At 46.5% G+C, this 22,806-nt stretch overlaps 1 protein-coding gene and 1 non-coding gene across 7 annotated transcripts in view; one reads left to right on the forward strand and one right to left on the reverse strand.

Moving 5' to 3' along the window:
- The first annotated feature begins 2,028 nt into the window (after positions 1-2,028).
- Positions 2,029-22,806, forward strand: part of MIA3 (MIA SH3 domain ER export factor 3) — a 50,227-nt gene continuing 29,449 nt past the window's right edge. For 3 of the 6 annotated variants that reach the window (XM_040985712.1, XM_040985714.1, XM_040985716.1), the window contains exons 1-6: positions 2,029-2,161; positions 4,896-5,029; positions 9,143-9,229; positions 12,700-15,547; positions 17,798-17,968; positions 21,114-21,265. In XM_040985712.1, coding sequence (XP_040841646.1) covers positions 2,029-2,161; positions 4,896-5,029; positions 9,143-9,229; positions 12,700-15,547; positions 17,798-17,968; positions 21,114-21,265 — 3,525 coding nt within the window. The remainder of the gene's footprint in view (positions 2,162-4,895; positions 5,030-9,142; positions 9,230-12,699; positions 15,548-17,797; positions 17,969-21,113; positions 21,266-22,806) is intronic. The other 3 variants (XM_040985713.1, XM_040985715.1, XM_040985717.1) reach the window with 1 other exon arrangement.
- Positions 7,131-7,237, reverse strand: LOC121160134. Its single transcript, XR_005884495.1, has one exon. It is a non-coding gene; the product is annotated as a U6 spliceosomal RNA (small nuclear RNA).

Here is a 22,806-nt window from a genome sequence, read left to right on the forward strand (position 1 = left end):
ACCCTAGGCTAAATGCTCACCCTTGCTAAGTTTTGAAGATACTTAATGCAGAAAGGTAAATCTGTCACCCCATCTTGGACAAAAACTGTATCCCTTAAAAAATATTTCACACCATTCTCTAGACATCGGGAGTTTCACCCTTGTCAACAAACAGGGTTCTTCCTAGGAGCTTCAGTGTTAGGTCTTTTGGCTGTTCTGGGCAGGCAGCGTGGCAGGTTTATGGTACATGATAAGATGATTTCTGTTTGTTTCAGCTCTCACAGTCTTGTCTGTTGTGGGTCAACCATGGATCAAAACCTGAATGAAGTAAAAACCATGTGCTCTGAGGCTTGGGATGTGAGAGCAAGAGTTCTAGGGTGGTTTGCTTTTGGCTTAGGCACATGGGAGATGGAAACCAAATTTCCATTCAGCTTCCTGTCAGAAATAGGGAAGACCAAAAGGAGCAGGGTTTGAGAGAAGAAATATAGAGTTGGGTTTTCAGTGTGCTGTCAAAGATGACTAAATCAATACATAGCAAAAGAGAGGAAGAATGACGGGCACCCAGATGAAGGCCTGGAGGGTGCCTGTGCCTGATCTTGCAGCCAGGTCCTCTCCAGCCAACAGCAGCCTGCCGGGGCAGTGGGAGTCTCACGGACCCTGTGGACAAAAAGCAGGCCTCGCTAGCATCTTCTTCTCCATTCAACTGCATGGGTTCCACGGAGAGACCATATTCTTCCCTTTTGCTTTTTAGGAACCTAGTAAGTTTAGGAGATCAAGTGATGGGTTGGTGGTTCCCCGTCATGAAAAGCTGCTGGACACAGACAAAGGTGAAGAGCTCCAGCCAGCATTGGAGCCACTCTTCCTCAGACTCAGCTGCTTCTGTCCCTTCCCCTTTGTAAACGGAACATACAGACGCGCATTTATGTAAGAGTTTTGGGAGGAACTATCCCACTAATCGGAAAGGAGATGCACAAATGGCCTGTCACTTGATGGAGGCTCTACAAACTAGTGATTAGCAAGGGAACACAGTACCTGAGTTTGAACACTAGCTCCACCCCTCGCTAGGTGTGGGAATGACTCACGGCCTCATCTCTAAAATGGATAGCATCAGAAAAATCTATTATAAAGGGCTGTTGTGTGAAGTTGGAATGAGCACATAGACTCACAACTGGACAGACGGAAAGTACGCAGTAAACTACCTTTCTCTGCTCTCCTGCTCACTCTTCCTCATTTTCAGGCCCTTGGGCTTCCACTAAGTTGAGGGTTCTTTCAGACACAAACCAGGGTTTGCATGGCCCTGGCCCACCACAGAGCTTGGTTCGGTGTCTCGATCATGAATGGTAAGCATAAAATGGGAACTCGAGGGATTCCTCTCTAATGGACAATCCTCAAGATCTGAAAGAATCTTCGCCTGCCATCTAACCCCCCCCCCCGCTCCGCTTAGAGACCCAGCTGGTCCCTAGCTCTAATGTACACCCCAATCCACTTTCCACCTTCCTTCCCCTTTCCTAATCTAAGGGGGTCACAGGGTGGGGATCCCGGCGAACCCCTGGGAATCATTGGCAAATGGAGCCTCGAAGCGGACCCAGCGGTAGGGAAGCCCCAAAGCAGCAATCAAGGGCGAGAGCCGGTGGAGCGCGCCGGTTCGAGATGGAGCGGACCCCGCGGTCGCGACAGGGCGCGGGAAGGACTTGGCAAGCGTTCAGTGGCCGCTGACAACGAGGCAGGCACGTGGAGGGTCCGCTGCGAGCCGGACCCCGCAGAGGCCCGCGATTGGGCGAGCGCGGAGACCCAGAGTCGCGGTTGCCAAGGCAGCGAGCGGAGAAGGCCTCAGGCTGAGGAGGCGCCGCCGGTGCCCTCGGCTCCGGCCGCCGCCGCGTCCCCTGCCGGAGCCCCTGCTGACGTGTCGGCCGGGAACCGCTCGGACCCTTCGGGCGCCGCCCTCCGCGCCGCACCTCCCACCCGGCCCCCGCGCCCCGCCCCGGCGCCGCCCGCCGCGCCCGCCCGGCCGCCTCCTCCGCGTCACAGGCTCCCCGGGGTGACCACAACATGGCTGCGGCGCCGGGGCTGCTTTTCTGGCTGCTCGTGTTCGGGCCGCCCTGGCCGGGGTCGGGCCAGCCAGACCCGAGCATCGATCGGCGCTTTTCGGAGCACAAACTCTGCGCGGACGACGAATGCAGCAGTGAGTGCGCCGCGGGGCGGGCGGCCCGCCCGGGGTCTCCGAGGCTCGGCGGGGCGGTGGCTCCGCCCGGGCTGCGCGGGGTCCCGGCTCCGGAGCCTTGGGGACCCATCGCGGTGTATGTGTGTGGTGCTGATGGTGGGGAGGTGGTCGCAGCCCGGGCCGGCGGAGCCCAGGGATGGGCAAGCCTTTGGGAGCCGGCAATTGCGCCCATCGGCTCTGCCCCCAGCCAACGTGGCGGCGGGGGGCTGCACCTCCCACTTGTTGCCAGCGTTTTTATTTTTCACTCTGCTGACCCGGGCGGGGCGTCCGGTTGACCCCTGGTTCCCTCAGGGACAGCCGTACGGGGACCGGGCTCTAGGTTGAGGGGCTTGTGTACCCCGAGATCCCTAAGCTGCAGCCGAGTGCTTCCTGCCCTCGCCACCAGGATCTCGGTGGTGCAGCAATTGGGCAGATGCGCTGAGGGCTCGGTGCGTGTGTTCCCGGTGGCATGAAAGTGGCTCCTGGGCCAGGGCTAATTGGTGCTGCGTCCTTCTTATCTGGGGTTTGAGTTCGTACTACCTTTGGAGCTGGGCTTGGATGTTTGGTTTGGGACGAGCCGGGAGGGCAGGTACGCAGTGGTTTCTGTAGGACTCTGACTCCAGCCTTGTTATTTCTGTGCGTGGAATCGTCCTTGCAAGCTGCCAGGCAGGGCAGCAGGCAGGCCAGAGTCCGTGGCTCTGGAAAGAGGCCGAGGATCCGCACCGGCCACCTGGGACCGGCAGGCTCCGCTTCACATCCCAGTCCCAGCTTGGAGATGGGCGATGGGGAGAGAGCAACGTGAAGACCGAGATGCAGAAGGTCGTTTCTGTAATCATCGTTATAAATGCTCCAAGGGCCTTGTAAGCAGAACCGGCACTCGCCTTGGTTGTGCGGGAATCTCTTCCTTGGCGTTTGACAGGTCTTAACCTTGTAACTTACAGACCATCCTGCAGTCATGGTGGCTTGTAAAAATCATAAGCAATGGTATAAAAATACATTCATTCTAAAAGGGCCAGGAAGCCTACGCTATATGTGTGTATTGAGGTTCGTTTTCTAAGAGTTGATACTCTGAAGGTTTATATCACTGCAGTTGAACAGGAGAAAGGAGGCCATCTCTTATCTGTGTTAAGGGGTTCCTAGAAATAACGCTCCCGCTGACGTAAAGGAATAGCACCCTGGTTTTTCCTTCTGTTTTCTGTCTTGGAACATTACCAAATGTCCATTTGCCATTCGAGATGGCCACGTGTTTGCAAGTCTTTACTTCCAAGCACTATCCTGCTTGGGTTCCTCCAAACCAGTAATGTCTCTGATGCTTCTCCGATACTGAGATGTCTATTGGAAAAGCTGGATTCTGTGTGCCACCTGAGAAAGGCTGCAGGTTTCCAAACAGTTGTAAGCAAACACAACAGGCATTACCTGGCTCGGTGTTGTTCTGTACCAAGTGTTGAGTAAGGTTTTTCCTGAATGCTTTGCGAATGTGCAGTATGTTGTCCTCCGTTGGGTTCCTTCCGACCCCTGACAGCCTGAGGGCGAACAGAAGCATCGGCATTTCTAATTTCTGTAGAATTCCCAATCTTACAAGTTTTCATTGTCTTCAAGCTGGCTTCTTCCCCAGTTCCAAATGAAGGTGCTGACATGTCTGGAAAGAGTAGTAGTTGAGTTTCAGGAAACAGTCCCTTCCAAATGTTTGTTCCTTGCATATCTATTTTTTTTTTTAAGATTGGTCTAATTGTCTTTTATTGCTAATTGGCTTTTAGAAGAAAAGTAATAATTTCCATTCCATCCTTGTTTCTGCTATTAAATTGCATTTATTGTCCATTTAATCTTACATCAGAAACTATGGATGTGGTCAACAAATGGAAAAATACTGCTCCAACCAGTTTCTAGATGAAGTGTGATTTAAGTCCTGCATTTTAAGCATGAAGGTATCTGTTGGTCTGTTTTCATCATTTCTGCTTGATCCCTGCCAAATGGAATGCCCAGTTTTTATTTTATTTATAGAAAAATGCAGCTAATGGCATTTCTTCTTTGTATTGAAACATCTTTACTGGCGGGTACAGTCAACAGTATTTACTGTAGGAACATGTTGCCTTGTGATTGGATCTGTTCATAATAGGGAGTGACATCCTGTCCCGTTTCTTTATTCCCATACTGTACAGAGAGAACAGCTTGTCTCCAAATGAAGTTGGTGATGTTTCTTGTTGCATAGTAGCAATTGCAGCCACTTTAAGTTAGTGCCTTTTAGTGATTAGTTCAAGTTAATTGACCCCTTAGGTGTCCCTGGGTGCTCTTCTCCTCCCAGTTCTCTATTATGTCTCCAAGTAGCCAGGCTTAAGCCAGTTAGCACTTGAATTCATCCATTTGCAAAACGAAGCTTTATATGATTATGAAACAGAGAAGACTGAGGACTAGGTTAGCAAGGGAATCAAAGATTTGTCTAGAGACCAGCAAGGTGTGGGGTTGCCACATCACTTTTTGTTTCCCAGCATTCTTCTGGGCCCCTCTCCCTAGCTCATTGCAAAGGGTGTCATGTTGTAAGCAGTAAAGTGCTGAGGATTCTAGATACTCAAAGCATGTGAATGGAAAAGCATTCTGAGGGAGTATTAGAAAAATACGGTTACTTACAGTGGGATGCTTAAGTTTTCTATACATCAATATGGATTGTGAAAATTAAATTTGATATCTGGTTATTTTTTTTTCCTGTTTTTGTATGCAGTGTTAATGTACCGGGGTGAGGCTCTCGACGATTTCACAGGCCCAGACTGTCGTTTTGTGAATTTTAAAAAAGGTGACCCTGTGTATGTGTACTATAAGCTGGCAGGGGGATCACCTGAAGTTTGGGCTGGAAGTGTAAGTAGAAAATTTGATATACTTTATTTTCTTGCTTTTTGTCATGTTGTTTAATACTGTAGACTTCAGTGACCATGATTCCTTGAGGCCTTTGATGGAGTTAACTTATGCTCTCTAACAGACTGTGCTAAAAGATGAGACCTCGTCCCTAGGCAGGCCTCAGAGCAGGTCCTCAGCAGAGGGCTCTGAAACGCAGCTGGACTCATTCTCACTGTTGCCCCTCCGCATCCAGTTCCAGGACGCTCTGTACACATTGAAGGTTGGGATGGTGAAAACCTGAGAGTTCTTGCCTTCCCTGCTTTAGAGTTAATCCTGTAACCTACAAATGAGATAGTGGTGCAGGCATACAGCTTCCTTCCTTCTCCCTCCCTCCCTCCCTCTTTTTCTCCTGCTCTCTTTCTCCTTCCTTCCTTCTCTCTCCCTTCCTCCCTCCTTCCCTCCTTCCTTCTTTCTTTCTTTCAGTTCAGTCATTTATTTGAAAAGCAGATTAATAGAGACAGACATTCCATCCTCTGCTTCACTACCAAATAGCTTCATCAGCCACTTCTGGTCCAAGCTGAAGCCAAAAAGTAGGAACTCCATCCACGTCTCCCAAACCACTTAGACTATCTTCCTTGCCTTCCCAGGCACTTTAGCAAGAAGTGCATTGGAAGTTGGGCAGCTGGGGCTTGAGCATTGCTCTAATCTGGGATGTTGCATTACAGGCAATGGCTTTGCTGCACCCAGGCATGCAGGTCTCTAATAGACTTTGTTTTTCTTTGTTTTCATAGTATTAATGTAAAGCAAAATGTGTCCACTGTATGCCTTCTTGGTTTTTTTTTTGTTTGTTTGTTTGGCTTCATTTGTTTGCAACTTCTAGGACATCCTATTCCTGCTTTTGAGATGCTGGTGGTTGCAGGTTCCCTAGCTGACAGCCTCTTGCAAGCCAGCGTGATAAGTGTCCTGGTATCAGACCTGGCAGTCGGTAGCTGCTTCATGCTTCCATGTTTTGGTGCAAAGGTTCCCCAAGAGTGGCCCTGTTCAGTGGTGTTTGGGTTTTTGTTCTTTGCTTTCTGAAAAGTGGGACATGTGGACTCTATTTCTTTAAATTAGTAGTGAGGGTCCTTGATGACTTTACAATTGTCCCCATTTGCAGACATTTCCAGTCCCAGCTGTGAATGTTTTCAGCCTTAATAAAACACCACACGGGTAACAGAAAAGGTTGGAGAAGGTCCTGTAGAGGAAATAGATTCATCTTGGTGGTGTTCAAGGTCTGAAGGAGGAATCATGAAACACCAACTGGGAAAGTGCTACTCTGATATTTAGAGTGATGCCCTTGTTGAATTACTCCGATTTTTTTTTTTCTGAGTCCACCAAATGAGATCTCTTGATCATCTTTAGGCTTGGGAATGTTTTTCCATGTGCCGTAGCGGCATTTGTCCTGGAGTTGTGGCATCCCTTTTCCCTGCACCTTTTTGATGAGCATTGGGATAAATGAACTTGACTTGCTTTTGCCTCTTACACATTTTTGCTCTTGACCATTTTCAACTCTCTAAATCTTGTCCATCTCTTTGGGTCACTGCCCTCATTCCCCCTTCGTGTAATACTGCCCCCAGCACCCAGTCAGGGGAGGTCTTTGCTGTCAGATGGTGATCTAGGTGTTGTCCTGTTTGTTCTGTGTATGTGTGCTCACTGCTTTGCATCATGATTAGCATGCTTACTGCCCTAGCTCCCTGCCCAATCTCAGCCTCTGCAACAAAAGGGCCCAGGGCTTATCTGTCTTCCTTGGGACAGACTTCCTTATGGGTAGTGGCAGTTAGGTGTGTGCTGATAATAGCACATGCAGAATTGGCTCTCTGGAGACTGTACTCTTATTTTCTTTGTTAGTACCTTTGAAGGAATGCTGTGTGGAAGCCAAATTAGGCCCAAAGATTACTTCTAATCATGAGAGCCTCTGATTCTGGAGTTTGATTTGTCAGGTTATAGAAAATGGGCTACTACCCAATATATAAATTGCAAGTTTTTGTTTGTTTGTTTGTTTGTTTTAAGAACTACAGAGACAAAGAGATTGTTCATTGATTGGTTCATTCCCACAAATGCCTGGTTGGGCCAGATTAAATCCAGAATCCTGCAACTCTTCACAAATTTGAGTACCATCCTTATGCAGGATCCATGCGAATCTTCTCTGCATCATTCCAGTTTTAGTATACATGCTGCCGAAGTGATCCTGTAGATGGCAGGGAGCCAAGCACTTGTGCCATTCTCCACTGCTTTTCCAGGCACACTGGCAGGGAGCTAGATCAGAAGTGGAGCATCCAGGACTTCAGGGTCCATCTGTATATGATGTCAGCATCTCAGCTGGAGGCTTAGTGCACTGCACTGTTGAACTGACTCCGAATGTGGACTCTTGTATAACCCGTGGTCTCAGTTGACAAAGAATAAGCAAACTCAAATACAGTTGCTTTATCCAGGAGTCTCTGATTTCTTTCTCTTTTCTAGTTGTTCCCTTAGTACATTCTTCCTCAAGGACCAGCCTTGTGGCACAGCAGGTTACCCTGATCCAGCATCCTGATCATGGGCCTTGCAAGGCAATAAATAATGCCCTAGACATTTGGGTCCCTGCCATCCATATGGGAGACTAGGGCGGAGATCATGACTCGTGACCTTGGCCTGGTCTCTCTCTAATTAGGCTTTTTGAATTAATAAGTATGTCTTTATTTTTTTTTTTTTCTCCTCAAAAGGGAGAGTTGTATTTTTGGTGTTTCCCTTCTTGTTTCCTGGGTATCTCCCTTCACATTTCATGAACCTTACATTTATGAAATCAAAAAAATAAGGCGTTGCACAGGAGCCTAGTGGCTAAAGTCCTTACAGGATCTCACATGCGCACCGGTTCTAATCCCCGCAGCCCCGTTTCCTATCCAGCTCCCTGCCTGTGGCCTGGGAAAGCAGTCAAGGACTGCCCAAAAATCTTGGGGTTCTGTACCCATGTGGAGACCCAGAAGAGGATCCTGCCTCCTGGCTTTGGATCAGCGTAGCTCCAGCTGTTGCAGCCGCTTGGAGAGTGAATCAATGGATGAAGAGTTTCCTCTCTGTATATTTGACTTTCCAATAAAAATAAAATGAATCTTAAAAAAATTTTTTAAAAATAACTCTTTTCCTAATCTCTAAAATGATTTTTATATCTGATTCTTAATTTTTATTCTGTAGGTTTCTGTTTTTTTTTTTTTTAAATGATTTTTTTTAACTGTTTAGAGCTCCAGACTTGACTTGCCAGTTTAATTGCCCCACCTTCTCACTTCTTAATTCATCTTAATTCATGTATTGGTGATGTGATGGCCTTTTTCTTTTCTTTTGTATATTTGATTTACCTCTCAATCTCCTTTAATGATTGGGGCAGTGGCTAGTGAGAGTGTGTTTCTCAAGAGGACAGAGATGCTAAGTATACACCTGAAAGTGCACATGTAATAAATGCTTGTGCTGAGAGATGAAACACTTTCTTTCGAGGATGTATTTGGCAGGAAGCTGAAGCCTGATGTGGACATTAGTATGTTTTGCTTTGTAACTTTGTCTACTCCTGAAGTGCCTGTAAATATAGTTGTTGAGAAAGTATAACACATAATATCAATAAATATTTATCCCTTATTGTAATGGTCAAACACATCAGAAACTGTATGTTCATTTTACTTACTAATTTTTATGGCTGTAGTTTATTAATTAAGAAAGACTTGTAAGTATTAGTTTATAAGCGGTACTGTGAAATATGCAGGTAACTTCTAGAAGTGTTTGGAATTATGCTTCAAGTTAGCTTTAATTTGCCTAGTTTTATTCATATTTAATGTTCTCCTTTGCAGATATTTTATCTACTTCTAAAATCAAATTTCATGTACTTAAATGCCCATGTATCCTTTGTACCTGAAAGCAAGCTGAATATAGAAACAACTTTAAGTTTTAGATCAATTTTTGTTGAAATAATGATAACGGTATAATTATAACATCAATTATGTATTCATTTTGTTTGTATCTTCTTACCTACCTATGTATAGGTTTCCTGTCAGTGCTGAGAAGTGTCATGTTTTTATCTGTCTTATATAGAATTTGATTGATGTTTTACCTTTTAACAATTCTTTTATATAGGTTGGGAGAATTTTTGGATATTTTCCAAAGGATTTAATCAAGGTTGTCCATGAATATACTGAAAAAGAACTGCGAATTCCAGCAGATGTAAGTTTGCATTTCTTTTTGTTCTCAGTTGCAAATTCTTACAAATCCATCAGCTGTGTTTAATTAAGAATTTTGGAAAATTTGAATGTATTTTAACCAGGGAAATAAAAAAATCTAACATTTGTGTCTCAGCTCTTAATTTTGATTTTTTTTTTAGAGGAATCCCTCTAAAAAAGGGGAAAAAAGCTAGAAAAGAATTAAAGGGAAGGCTTGAGTATTTGGCCTGGCAATTATGACACCAGTTTAGGTTCCTGTGTTTTGCATTGGGATGCTTGAGTTTTACACCAGCTTCTCCTCTGATGCCAGTTTTCTGCTAGTGAATACCCCGGGAGGCAGCAGGTGATGGCTCAGATGATTGGTTTCTGACACCCACGTGGGTGACATGGATTGAATTCCCTGCTTGTGGCTTTGGCCTTTGCTGGGGAGCCCCAGAAACGTTTGGGGAGTGATCCAACAGATGGGAACACCTTTATTTGTTTTTCTTTCTCTCTGCCTATTGATTAAGCAAATACAAATTGTGGGGAAAAGAATTTTTAAGATTATATTGAAATTAGATGCTCGTCTAATAAAGTGAAGCAAATGCCCTTGTTATATAGCAAAGTTATAAGCTCATATATGAGACTTTTTCTCTATGTACTATGTGAAAAAAGTGAAGAAAAAAATTTAAGAAAGAAATAACTTCATTAACAAACTTAACAAACAAAGGAGAATATATTCTGTTCGAAAACTACTCTCTCAATAGCAACCGGGCATCTAAAAACTGTAGAAATCAGGTTAAATTCATTAGCCCTAAATTGTATCCTGGGTTCAGTCTGGCAAGGATTTTCTTATTGTTGATGTCAGTGATTTAAGGGATTTTGGTTATATTATAGTTTGGAAGAGGGATTCTGGGAGTACTGAGTGAGGCCAAGCCCTGAGTCTGAAACACTGACTGCGTGCTCTATAAGGCATGTCTGCTCTCAACGGCGCTGGGCTGGCTTAAAATGGTTTTGTGACTAAGAAGACTGTTCTGAATCCTCATTGCAGCTGATTATTTTCTAAAGTAGTTAGTTCCCATCTTCGTTTTAAAAACCTGTGCACAAAACAAAGCAAAAAACTTGTGTACAGAGCAGACATTTATAAACCTGGCAGACCAGGCCAGCAGTTATGGTGGTTCTTTGCTGAGACTGGCAGTGTGGATTAAGCAGCAGAGCTATTGCTCTTCTTGCAATTCCCTGATGGCCTCAGGAGCCATGGAACTACCCCATTGCCTGTTGAGCTTTGCTCCTGAAGAAGAGACTTCTGGGACATTAGGGTGAGGTAGCCATTCAAGGGGACAGAGACCTCACCTATTTGGGAATCTATCTTCTTGTTATCCCTCCCATTGCATGCTTCCCTCCATGTTTAGAAAACAGCACAGAAATGCATGTGGTGGGGACTGGCATTGTGGCATAACAGGTTAAGCTGCTGCCTACAATGCCGACACTCCATATGAGCCTTGGTTTAAGTCCCAGCATTTTGAGTCCAGCTGCTTGCTGGTCTTCACGGGAAAGCAGCAGAAGATCCTTGCTTCTGCCCCTGTAGTCATGTGGGAGACCTTTATGAAGCTCTTGGCTCCAGACCATTATAGCCATTTGGGAGATGAACCAGCAGATTCAAGATATCTGTCTCTCCTTCTTCCTCTCTCTGTGTAACTCTGCCTTTCAAAAGTAAAAGTAATCTTTAAAAACAAAGAAATGCTTGTGGTGGAAAGAGAAAGTTGTGTGTTCCTCTGGCAATGGACAGGTCTCTGCAGAATATTGGCAAGGTTTAGTTAGGAGAAGAAAATTGCCCTTGTTGGATTTTTAACTTTTTGCCCAGTTTATGGCTCCTTCTATGCCAGTTTGCTTACCACTAGGGGGAAGGGAGAATCTAGATTTATAAGTAGTCCCAGGAGAAGAGCTGAAGGATTGCCTGGAGCCCTGATTTACAGTAAGGTGTATATCCTGCTGCACCTTGTGTGTGGGTTGCTATGGTGGCAGTAATACAGCAGGGAGCACCCTTGAGAGTATTTTCTGTCCCTTTTGCATTTTTACTTTCTTTGTGCTTGCGTCTCAGTAAGGTAGTTCTGATTTTCCTAAGGCAGTTTCACAGAGAGAAGGAGAAACAGAGAGAAAGATCTTTCATCTGCTGGTTCATTCCACAAATAGCTGTAATGGCTAGAGCTGAGCCAATCCAAAGCCAGGAGCCAGGAGCTTTTTCTGGGCCTTCCATGTGGGTGCAGGGTCCCAAGGCTTTTGGCCACCTTCTGCTGCTTTCTCAAGTTACAGGCAGGGAGCTGGATGGGAAATGGTGTAGCCAGGACATGAACTGGTGGCCCTATAGGATACTGGTGCTTGCAGGGGGAGGATCAACTGGGCCCACTGTGGTAGTTCTTAAGCTGGTGTCCAATCCAAGGAAAATATGAGCTAGAAATCCCTGCAGCCATATCTAGAGAATGGCTAGGTGACCGGCTGTTACCTAGCTGGGTGAACAAAACCACATAGTGTGCATCACACCTTGGGAGAGCACCAGGATGCTGCTCGACTTCTCGGCAGATTGCTGTGCTGTAGAGCTCCAGAATGTCAGGCGTAGATTTTGGGATTCAGGGGAGAGGGGCAAGAAATGGCACCTCACTTTTTCTCATAGTGCTCGTAACAAATTAAGAGATTCAGGTATTGGGAAGGTGGAAGCCAAATATGTCGCCCGGTATTTACAGATAGATTCCTTTGGAGTTACTAAAAGTGAGCAGAAACAACAGGTCTGAAAACACTACAGTCTAGAGCAAGACAGACCCAGTCAGGCCCAGACAGTGCTACCCAACTGCAGTCCCTCTGACAGCATGGAGGAGCAAAATACTTGCATTTCCTGGGCTTGGCACCGTGGCCTAGCAGCTAAAGTCCTCGCCTTGAACGCGCCGGCATATGGCCGCCGGTTCTAATCCCGGCAGCTCCACTTCCCATCCAGCTTCCCTGCTTCTGCCCTGGGAAAGCAGTCAAGGATGGCCCAGTGCTTTGGGACCCTGCACCAGCGTGGGATACCCAGAAGAGGTTCCTGGTTCCCGGCTTCTGATTGGCGTAGCACTGGCCATTGCGCTCACTTGGGGAGTGAATCATCAGACAAAAGATCTTCCTCTCTGTCTCTCCTCCTCTCTGAATATCTGACTTTCCAATAAATAAATCAATCTTTATAAAAAAAATTTGCTTTCCCCCAGCAAATTTCAAACAGAAGGTAGGGGGCCAGCTTGCCAGCCACAGGAGTCGTTCCTGTCCTGATGAAGAGAGCGAAAGGAAGCTGTGAATGTTACTCCCGGAGGGATGGTGGGGTCCAGCCTTCCCACCCCAGGTGGGCCCGTGAATGGCCCAGAAGTCCCCTCTGGAGCCAGTCATGAATTTGAGAGCATCTCTGTCACTAACCTAAGTCTAGAGTTTGCCTCTGTGACATGTGATTCTTGTTCTCTCTTTCCCTTACAGGAGACAGATTTTGTCTGTTTTGATGGGGGACAAGATGATTTTGATAATTATAACATAGAAGAACTTTTAGGATTTTTAGACTTGTATGATTCTGCAACTGGAGATTTAGAACAAAGTGGGAAACATATGTCTCCCCCTGGGGAAAAAGTTCCCACAGTATCCAAGGAAAGTGGACTTGAACCTGAACCAGTAGAAGCCAATGCAGAGACAAATGAAAGCATGAGCTCCGAAAACACTAAGGATCCTGAAGATCCATTTGTGGCTCAGAAGAACCCTGTTCCTTCAAATAGTGAGGCGCATGCCACTCAAGAGGACCCATCTCCATTTGAACCTTTTGAAGAAATGTTACAAGATCCGTTAAAAGGGCCAAAAAGTGAGAACAACAAAACCAGCAACAGTTCTCAGGCTTCTAGTGGACAGGAGAAAATGGATGCATATAAGCTCTTAAAGAAAGAGATGAGTCTGGACTTGAAAACCAAGTTTGGCTCCACTGCTGATGCGCTGGTATCTGATGATGAGACGACAAGGCTTGTCACGTCCCTGGAGGATGGTTTTGATGAGGAGCTGGATGCAGAGTACTACACCATCGAGAAGGAAGAAGAGGATGACAGCGAAGACTTCGACACGCTCCCATTGCTGACCTTCACGAGTGGAGAAGATGACAGCACTCCAGCGATGTCTGGAGTTGAGAAACACTCAACAGAGAAAGAGCAGCCTGCAAGCACAGAGCACGAGGTTGAGTTGACTCTGCCCCCTGACTTCGGAAACGACGATACGAATATACTGACGGACTGGGGCGACACTCTCTTCTCTATTGTCACAGGGGGCAAAGAAAGACCAGGTCTGAGGGATTCAGAGGGTTCTAATTCAGAGGAAGAAAGGAAAGAAGATGATGACACATTAGGCCCAGAGAGCAAGCAGGAGAAACCACCACCACCACCAGATCCTGTTGCCCTTGACGTTGTAGGAGACAGTCCTTTGAGTGCACAAGTACCCAACAGCAGTCCTGGAAAGGACTCAGAAAATGATCCTGATCTTCACCTGGAAGGGATAGGGAAACAAGTTCAGGAATCTCAGAAGGCCCTGAAGCAAGAGATGGCTGATTCAGAAAACAAAGAGCAGGATGGGTTGGCTGTGTACAGGCCTGCTGAAGTCAGCGAGCCCAGCTCTTTGCCAGACCCTGAGAAGGGTAAAGACATATTAAAATCAACCTCTGAGAACAAAGAAGATGGCTTAAATGAAGTAACTGTTCGTATCTCAAAAGACACGCCCCACAAAGTGAGAACTGTGGAAGAGATTCTGACAGGTGGTGCTGACAATGAATCTGCACACGGTGCTCAGGGGAGTCAAAGGAGCGAGGAAACGAGCAAGGAGGAATCCTCAGTGGTGGCTCCGCTCCTGGGGGATGCTCAGCACAGTGTGTCTGTGGGAGATCCGGAGGAAGGAGAGGCTTCCATGAATCTACCCGAGCCTCACTCACTGTCGGTGGAACATCCACAGGCGGAATTTAAAGACCCAGATGCCAAGATACAGGATCAAGCCAACTCCTCCAGCTCTCCAGTTGGAGTGCCTTTTCCAGAAAAATGGGGAGAAGAGGTTCCTGTTCTGGGAACAAATGTCTCTTGGGAACAAGACGGTGATGGCGCTGCTGCTGTTATTATGCAGGAGAAAGAGAAGATGAAGCTCGCTGGGGATGAGGGCCAAGAGGACGCCACGCACACAGAGTTGCCTCATCACAAGACGGTGCAGGGCACCCAGGAAGTGGGAAAGACAGACCCAGCTGCTGGTGCACAAATACCAGGCTTCCAGATGGAAAAGGCAGGTGCTGAAGAGGATAACTACCTATTCGAAGAGCTCCTGGAAGATGAAAATGCTCTAAGTGCAAGACAGGCTAAGGAAGAAGGTCTTGCGACTCAGGACAGGATATTCGATGTCAGTCTGCAGGTGCCTGAAGTGGTAGTTTTAGGAATAGCTAAGCCTGATCCCCAAGCTCAAGCAAACAAGCAAGAAACTCAGATGATTCCGGAGGCTGAAAGCAAAAGTGAACCTGCGGCAGAAGGAGTAGGTGGGCTGGGTGGGGAACCCAGCAGGATGGGCCTGGCAAAGGAAGAAAGGCCGCGGGTTGCTGAGGAAGCTCAGAGCTCTTCTGAAGTCAATGACTTTCCTGATCACCAAACTCAGCCTCCAGAGTCAGGCCAAGTGTTTCAGCAAAAACACGCTGCTTTCTTGAAGCAAGACCACCCCCAGGAGCAGCCGAAGAGCACAGAGCTCTCACAGAAAGTCGGCAGGGAAACAGGCTCTGAAGAGGATGCTGAGGACGGGGAGAAATTTGTGGATAAGGAAAACCAGGGCTCTGCTTCTGAGGTGCTTGAAGATGACCTGTTCCCGGGGAGCCCCCAGATGCCTGCAGGGCCCGGGCTAGGGTCAGGTGGCCGCATTGAGGACCTGCCCATAATAAGCAGCTTCTTTAAAGACGAGCAGTCTTTGCAACGCTTCCAGAAGTACTTTGATGTCCGGGAGCTGGAAGCCATGCTCCATGAAATGGCATTGAAGCTGAAGTCGGTCCAGCAGGAGAGCCTGCCCTATAATGTGGAAAAAGTCCTCGATAAGGCCTTCCGTGTCTCAGAGTCGCACATTCTGAGCGAAGCTGAGAAAATGCTTGATGCTCGAGTGACCGAAAATAGAGATCTGGGAGTGAAGGAAAATAACATATTTGAAGAGGCTGCAGTGCTGGATGATATTCAAGACCTGATCTATTTTGTCAGGTACAAGCACTCTGTGGTGGAGGAGTCGGCCCCGCTGATAACAGCCCCACCTGCTGAGGAAAGCTGGGGAGGACCCACAGAAGGTAAGGGACCTGCCTCTGGTTTGGGAGAGTCGGACTGGGGACCCAGGCTGGGCTGGTGGTGGGTGCTGTTTCTCTACAGTGCACATTTCTTGTTTGTAAAGTTCTGTTTACAGTTTCCAAGTACCTAAAGGAGAGAACCCATTCATGGAGGCCCCCATGGCCCTTCCTGCCTTCTCTCTTTTGAGTTAGAACATAGAAAAGGATTTCTGACTATGCTTCCTTTAGGATGGCTGATACAAGTTAACGTTTTCAGCAGAAAGCTACAAAAAGCTAAATGGGTAGGGGTGCAGTGCCATGCACAGTAATTTAAGCCTCCACCTGCAGTGCCTGCATCTCGTGTGTGCACTTGTTTGAGTCCTGGCTGTTCCATTTCTGATCCAGCTTCCTGCTAATGTGCTTGAGAAAGTACCAGAGGATGGCTCACATCCTTGGTCGCTGCACCCACATGGGAGACTTGGAGAAGCAACTAGCTCCTGGCTTTGGATTGACCCAGCTCTAGTGATTGTGGCCATTTAGGGGAATAAACCAAAGGATGGAATATCTGTTAGTCCCTCTCTGTCTCTCCTTATATCTCTGTAACTCTGCCTTTCAAATAAAAATAATTAAATCTTAAAAACCAACAAGAAAAGCTGATGCACAAAGTAGGCCTGTTAGCAGGGCCCAGGTTTCACAGGCCCTTACGCAAGGGCTTTGCAGAGCTTGGTTTGGATTGACTGATAATGCCTTTGCCTTTTTTTTTTTTTTAATTGGAAAGGCGGATATACAGAGAGGAGAGACAGAGAGGAAGATCTTCCGTCCGATGATTCACTCCCCAAGTGAGCGCAATGGCCGATGCTATGCCGGTCCAAAGCCAGGAGCCTCTTCCGGGTCTCCCACGCGGGTGCAGGGCCCCAAAGCTTTGGGCCGTCCTCGACTGCCTTCCCGGGCCACAGGCAGGGAAGCTGGAATGGAAGCGGGGCTGCTGGGATTAGAACCAGCGCCCATATGGGATCCGGGGCGGGCAAGGCGAGGACCTTTAACCACTTGTGCCACCGTGCCGGGCCCAATGCCTTTGCCTTTTATCCTGTGTGTGGCAAGTTCTTCGCTGCCTCTCAGGAGCCTAAGGGTCTTCCCTTCAGGCTCTCTGCCAGCAGAAGCAGGAGGAGCCTTCTAATTCAGCATTTGACCCACACAGGTGTTTGCCAAATCCACCCCAAGGCAAGACTGTGACATAGCTTTTTGGCTTCCTACTTCTATTGTCTTATTGTCTGAACCCTTATTTTTAAGACTGGGGTACTTGAACTGAGATAGATGGTACATTATGGGGGCACAGAGCCCCTGCAGAATATGTCCCCGTAGAGTATTTTTTGTTTTGTTTTTTTCTTCCTTTCTTTTTTTTTAAACTAAGGTTTATTTATTTATGTGAAAGAGAGGGAGCATCAGAGTGAGGTAGAGGTCTGACATCTGCTGGTGTACTGCTCGGATGGCCACGATGCTAGGGCTGGGCCAGGCCGGGCCAGAGCAAGAAACCTGGAACTGTATCCAGGGCTCCCAGCTGGTAGCAGGGGCCCTGGGCCATCCTCTGGTGCTCTCCCAGGCACACTAGCAGGAAGCTGGACTGGAAGTGGAGCTGTCAGGACTCAAACTGGCATCCACAAGGGACATAGACATCACAGGTATTGCCTTACGCTGCTGTACCACAGCTCTGAGCACTGGCGCTCTGATTTTTTTTTTTTTTTTTGGTTTGTTTTCTAGGATTGGGGAGAAGGATGCTTTTGCATTTAATTAATGTAGATCTAGTTTGAGTAAAAATCCTACATTCTGAAGAATGATCAGGATAAAACATGAGTGTCCAAAGAAATCCTATTGGACTTTGGCTTGAGCCTCTTCCTCTGCACCAGTTCTGTGCGACAGGCGTGTGTGTGTATGAAACAGCTCATGTTATTTCTGTGTGAGACAGGTGTTTCACACGTATGCTCTTGACAGCAGCTCTTGTCTGTACACTTATCTCTGTGTTGGTTTGCCTGGGGAAGTTGTGGTAATCCTTACCCTAAGTATTTTCATTTGTGAACTACTTTGGATTAAAGGTCATGTAGGTTAGCTATCCTTAAAAAGGCACAAAGGAATTGAAAGTCTTGCTTCCTCAACTGTTCTCCCAAATGCCTGAGTGTGGAGGGCAGCATTGTGATGGGGGTCGAGGTTGGGCCGATGGGATCAGCTGAATGGGCAGTGTCCTCAAGCAGGGCTAAACCAGTACCTTCTCTCCTGTAGAGATACAACCACCTCCTGAGGCTGGCTTCCCACAGGAGAGTGTGGGAGACCTTACTGTGCAGCTTCCTGAAGAGCCCGGTGGCTTGGATCAACCCGTGCCTGGGGACACAAGTACCTCAGAAAAGCCAGAGCTGGAGGAGCCACCGAGTCCTGAGGAAGACTCAGGTCCAGGTGAATTTTGCTAATTTCCACTGTAAAGAAGATGCATGTTCTCCAGAACTGCCAAGGAGGTTGCTGGCAGAAGTTGGGAGTGCTGGGGCTGGGGCGGGAATCCAGCTGCGTACGATGGAAAAACTGTAGAACGTTTTAGGAGAGAAGCAGGCTATAAGATAATCAAAAGCAAGAAAGAGACAAGAGTACCACTGAGCTAATAAACCAGTGTTTGTCTCTAACTGTGTAGGTAATTTTAATCTAGAAGATTATTCTTGGGGCAAACACTTGACCCATCAGTTAAGGTGCACACAGTGCCTATTGGAATACCTGGTTCCTATGCCTGGCTCAGATTCCTGACTCCAGCTTCCTGTTAATCCACACCCTGAGAGACAAAGAGGCAGCCAGAGGCAGATCTTCGTCTGCTGATTTTTATTTTTCCAGCAGCCTGCGATAACCATTCTGTGATATTACAAGCTAAAGCCAGAAACTTGGAAATCAGTGCAGATCTCCCATGTGGTTGGCTGAGACCTAAGAACCCGAGACATCATCTACTGCACCCCAGGGTGCACGTGAGCAGTTAACTGCACGGAAAACCAAGTAGGTAGGATTGGAAACAAGCATTCTAATATGGAATGTGGGTGTCCAGAACAGTAACTTAATTGCTGTGCCAGCTATCAACCTCCAGTATATTATTATTTTTAAAAATTATTTGAAAAACAGAGTTACATGGAGAGAGAAGGAAAGACAGTCAGAGAGAGCTTCCATCCACCTGTTCCAGATGCCTGCAGCCAGGCCAGGGGGAAAGCTGGAGGCTGGAGCTAACCAGAGCAGTAGCACCAGAAGCTCTCAGCAGGCCTTGCAGGAAGGTGTGACCCCTGTAGGCTAGAGTTTGAGAACTGCTGCTCAGAAACTCCCAAATTCTGTTTTCCTTCCACTTCATCACCTTCTCTCCATTCACCAAATAGAATACAAAGTTGCTCAGTTCTGTTGTTACTGTTGTTGTTTTGATTCATCTATTTTTATTGGAAAGGAAGATTTACAGAGAGAAGGAAATACATAGAGAAAAATTGTCCCTCTTTTGGTTCACTCCCCAAATGGCCACAACAGCTGGAGCTGAGCCTGTCTGTCTGAAGCCATGAATCCCGAGCTTCTTCTGGGGTCTCTCATGTGGGTGCAGGATATTCAAGGCCTTGGGCCGTCCTTGACTGTTTTCCAAAGGCCACAAGCAGAGAGCTGGAACCTGTACCATATGGGATCCTGGTGCATGCAAGGCAAGGAGTTAGTCATTAGGCTCTCGTGCCAGGCCCAGTTCCTTCATTTATTATTATAATGTTTTTACTTGCTCTCTGGACATGGTAAAGAAAAATGCATTGAGGAGATATTTATATCCAAAGCATATCCTCTATCCTTGTCAAAAGCAATAGAGAAATTGGAGTGTGGAATAGTCCAGTTTGATAGCTCATGATCTACATCCAGTGGGAGACAACAAAACCATTTTTTAAAAAGTACAAAAGAAAAGCAGTGCCCCCATCATGTACTCAGCTGCTGTCTCATGTTTGTGTAGCTTCCTTTCATTCCACCAGCACACCAGAAACAGCTGATGGTATTGTTTGGTCTGTTCAGCAAGGTGATGTGATGACGTCCTTACTGTGTTTTGTGTTTTGAGAGGGTTTTGTCTGTAAGTTTAACTGTCTCAGCACTGGGCTAACTCCATCTCCTACTCCCAACACACACACAGACACTCACACACAGTTCCAATACACACACAAGGTAGGAGGGGTCAGCACACAGAGGAATTTAGCTAATTTGAGGAGGAATGACATGAGATTGCATTCTTACGTAATTCTTTAGTTTTTATGTATTTTTTTTAAAGATCTGTTTATTTTTACTGTAAAGGCAAATTTACAGAGAGAAGAGACAAAAAGATCTTTCCTCTTTTAGTTCACTCTCTTAAGTGGCCGCAATGGCTGGAGCTGAGCTGATCTGAAGCCAGGAGCCCGGAACCTCTTCCAGGGTTCCCCTGTGGTTGCAGGGTTCCAAGGTTTTGGTTCAGCCTTGACTGCTTTCTCAAGCCATAGGCAGGGAGCTGGTTGGGAAGTGGAGCAACTGGGCCACAAAACAGCATCTGTGTGGGATCCCGGCACGTGTAAGGTGAGGATTTATGCTGGACCCATAATTATTTACTTCTAATCATCCCTCTCTTTTTTTAACCTAAAAAGATTTGTTTGCTGAAGATGAATCATATGCCATTAAGATTTGTTACTGCTTTTGCTCAAAATTCAAGAAATTTATGCTCACAGAATCGAGAACAAACTCTTTGTTCCATTCCTTTAGTTCTATCACAAGATGACACTCATGACTCTTACAGAGAAGTCTCTGCAAATGGCCCCTCATGCTTCTTACATGCTGAGATCCTGGCCTGATGGGGAAAACCTCACCAGTGGTTGAAGTCATGGGTCACTACCAAGTGTTGCCTCATTAGACACAACAAAACCAACTTCTCACTGATTGTGTGTTGGACTTTTGCGTTTACAAAATGTGCACCAGACACACATAACTTCTTGAATTCCCCTCCCTACCAACCCCTTCTCTGGCAATCCTCTGAGGTGTAGCTGGACTTGTACTTTGTCTGCAGAATCACCATGCCAGTTCCCTACCCTGTGAGCCTTCTACTTGCTGGCTTTGGGCATTTGCTACGTTCCCTTTTGTGCAGCTCTTCTTCATCCATTCAGAAGGCAGTCACTGAGCCCTTGCCAGGAGTCCGATGCTGGATCAAACACCTGCAATCTGTGAGCAAGACACACTCTTTATACATGACTTCATCAACACTAAATCAAATGATTGGTAAACTTAGCTGTTTCTCTTTGGAACGAGTGCAACATTCTGTATTTCTCAATGACCATGAGCAAGTTTTGTTCCCACAGCAGTTGCATGGGCAGGGAGTAATGGAGGGGATTGGTGGGGTGGAGACCTGGAGATGTGTTCACTCTCTTATCAGTGGGCATGGTGGTTCCCATTGGGATTTGGAGGTTTCTTCTTGGTGCCATTGTCTTCAGGAGAACCACATATTCTAGGTCCTGTGACTGGGCTTTAGTGGTCACTCAATGTTAAACTGAGAATTCTCATTCTGAAGCATGAAGTAAAATATCCTTTCTCCCCTCAGTCTTAGGGCTGATTGCAACGGAAGGCACTCCTGTGAATGCTGTGGATGTGCAAAAGCAGCCAGAGACCAAGGAGGAGGAGTCAGCAAGTGCTACGCCTGTGGAAAATGCAGTTCTTTTCACATATTCATTCTTGCTTTATGTAAGCAACACGGTAAGTTTAACATAATTTCTTCAACCAACATATTGATGATTAACAGTTTTTAAGTTGATTTTGAGCACGGGGTAAAATGTCTATCTGATAATGACACCTGATTCCTTTAAAGCTGGCCTCCTAAATGAGCCACAGGTGTGTGACTTTCCTGTTGTCTAAGTTTAGCCCACCAACAGGCTTTGCGGTAGCAGGGCTGGGCCATCTATAAAGCATGATTCCTGCCCCTCAGAGCCCTTCAGGCTGGCTTGGAGGTAAAGATAGCTCCTTTGAAATGACATGTGATGTGGGCAGACAGCAATGTGTTTAGCTGGTGGTAGAATGTTAGATTGCATGCAATGGTTTGTTGTGTTTAAAGGATGGCAGTTCAAGGTTAACTGCCAAACATTTTAAGCAGAGATGAAGTTCAAATGGGAGTTTGATGAGTAGTTTCCTGTGGAGTGGACAGGCTAGGGGAGGAAGAAGGGGGAAGCGTGAGACATGGAATCATGAAGAGAAGGGGTGCAGGGAAGGCATGAGTAGCTGGTGGTGTTAAAATGTGGAGCTGGAGCAGTCTGTTGGAGGGAGGCTGGGGCAGCTCCCGGGAAACCACGACGAATGGTGTCGGACTGTCAGAGGTGGGAAATCCCTGCAAGGTGTGAAGCAGCAAGGGGACAAATAAAAATATTTCTTAGAATTACTTCAAATAGAATATGTATTTAAACTGATCTTTTTGTAAAGATTGTCGTCATCCAAATCCTTCTGTTGGTCTAAGCTTTTTAGGACTTAGCTCCCCCTTGTGGTATTTCTTGCCACTGATGATTTGTCTTAAGAAAATTGAGGGCTACAGTAAGCAAGCTTTCCAAGCTGAAGGCCAAGTTGCCCTTGGGACTGCTGAGAAATGATCCTCCTCAACAAGAGTGGTTTCCTCTAGGTTTTGTTCTTTCAAGAGGATTTTTCTGTTGTTGTTGTTTTGTAAAGTATATTGATTTTGTGCCAAGGTGACTGTTTTCAAATTCCAAAGTCATTATTTAGAAGTCTGGGGCAAAAGACTAACCTTTGACACTTTGAACTTCAGCTTTATCATCTGAACAAAGTAGATAATACCCAATCAAGCTGATATGTGGATTGGATGACTTGATGATCTAAAATGTCTGGTGCAGTGCCTGGTGTTTTATAGGATTTCATCCCTCACTAAATGCTCCTATGGATAATGAGAGGGCAGATTTCAGACACTGAATGTCCTGCTGAATTCTTTGGAAAGGCCATGAGAATGAGAGTGACAAAAGAAAGCCAGGTCGGTTTTCTATACCATAGGGGTTTGTGATGGTGACAGCCACTCTGGTAAAGATGTGTGTGATCCATGCAGTTAGAATAGTGATATGCCCAGGGATCAAGGTAGCTTCCACATTCAGAATTTAGTCATCACCACTTGAGATATTAAACAGCCTCCAGCTGCGGGAGCAATCCTGTCTTTGCTGTATTTCCATATGGTCATAGAGCCATCTTGGCCTGGGCTGGCAGGCACGGTTGTGGTATAGGGCATGGTCTATAGTTAGGGTGAA

This window comes from Ochotona curzoniae, unplaced genomic scaffold (assembly GCF_017591425.1).
Source record: "Ochotona curzoniae isolate NIBS_2020 unplaced genomic scaffold, NIBS_Ocur_1.0 contig_430, whole genome shotgun sequence".
Lineage (NCBI taxonomy): Eukaryota > Metazoa > Chordata > Mammalia > Lagomorpha > Ochotonidae > Ochotona > Ochotona curzoniae.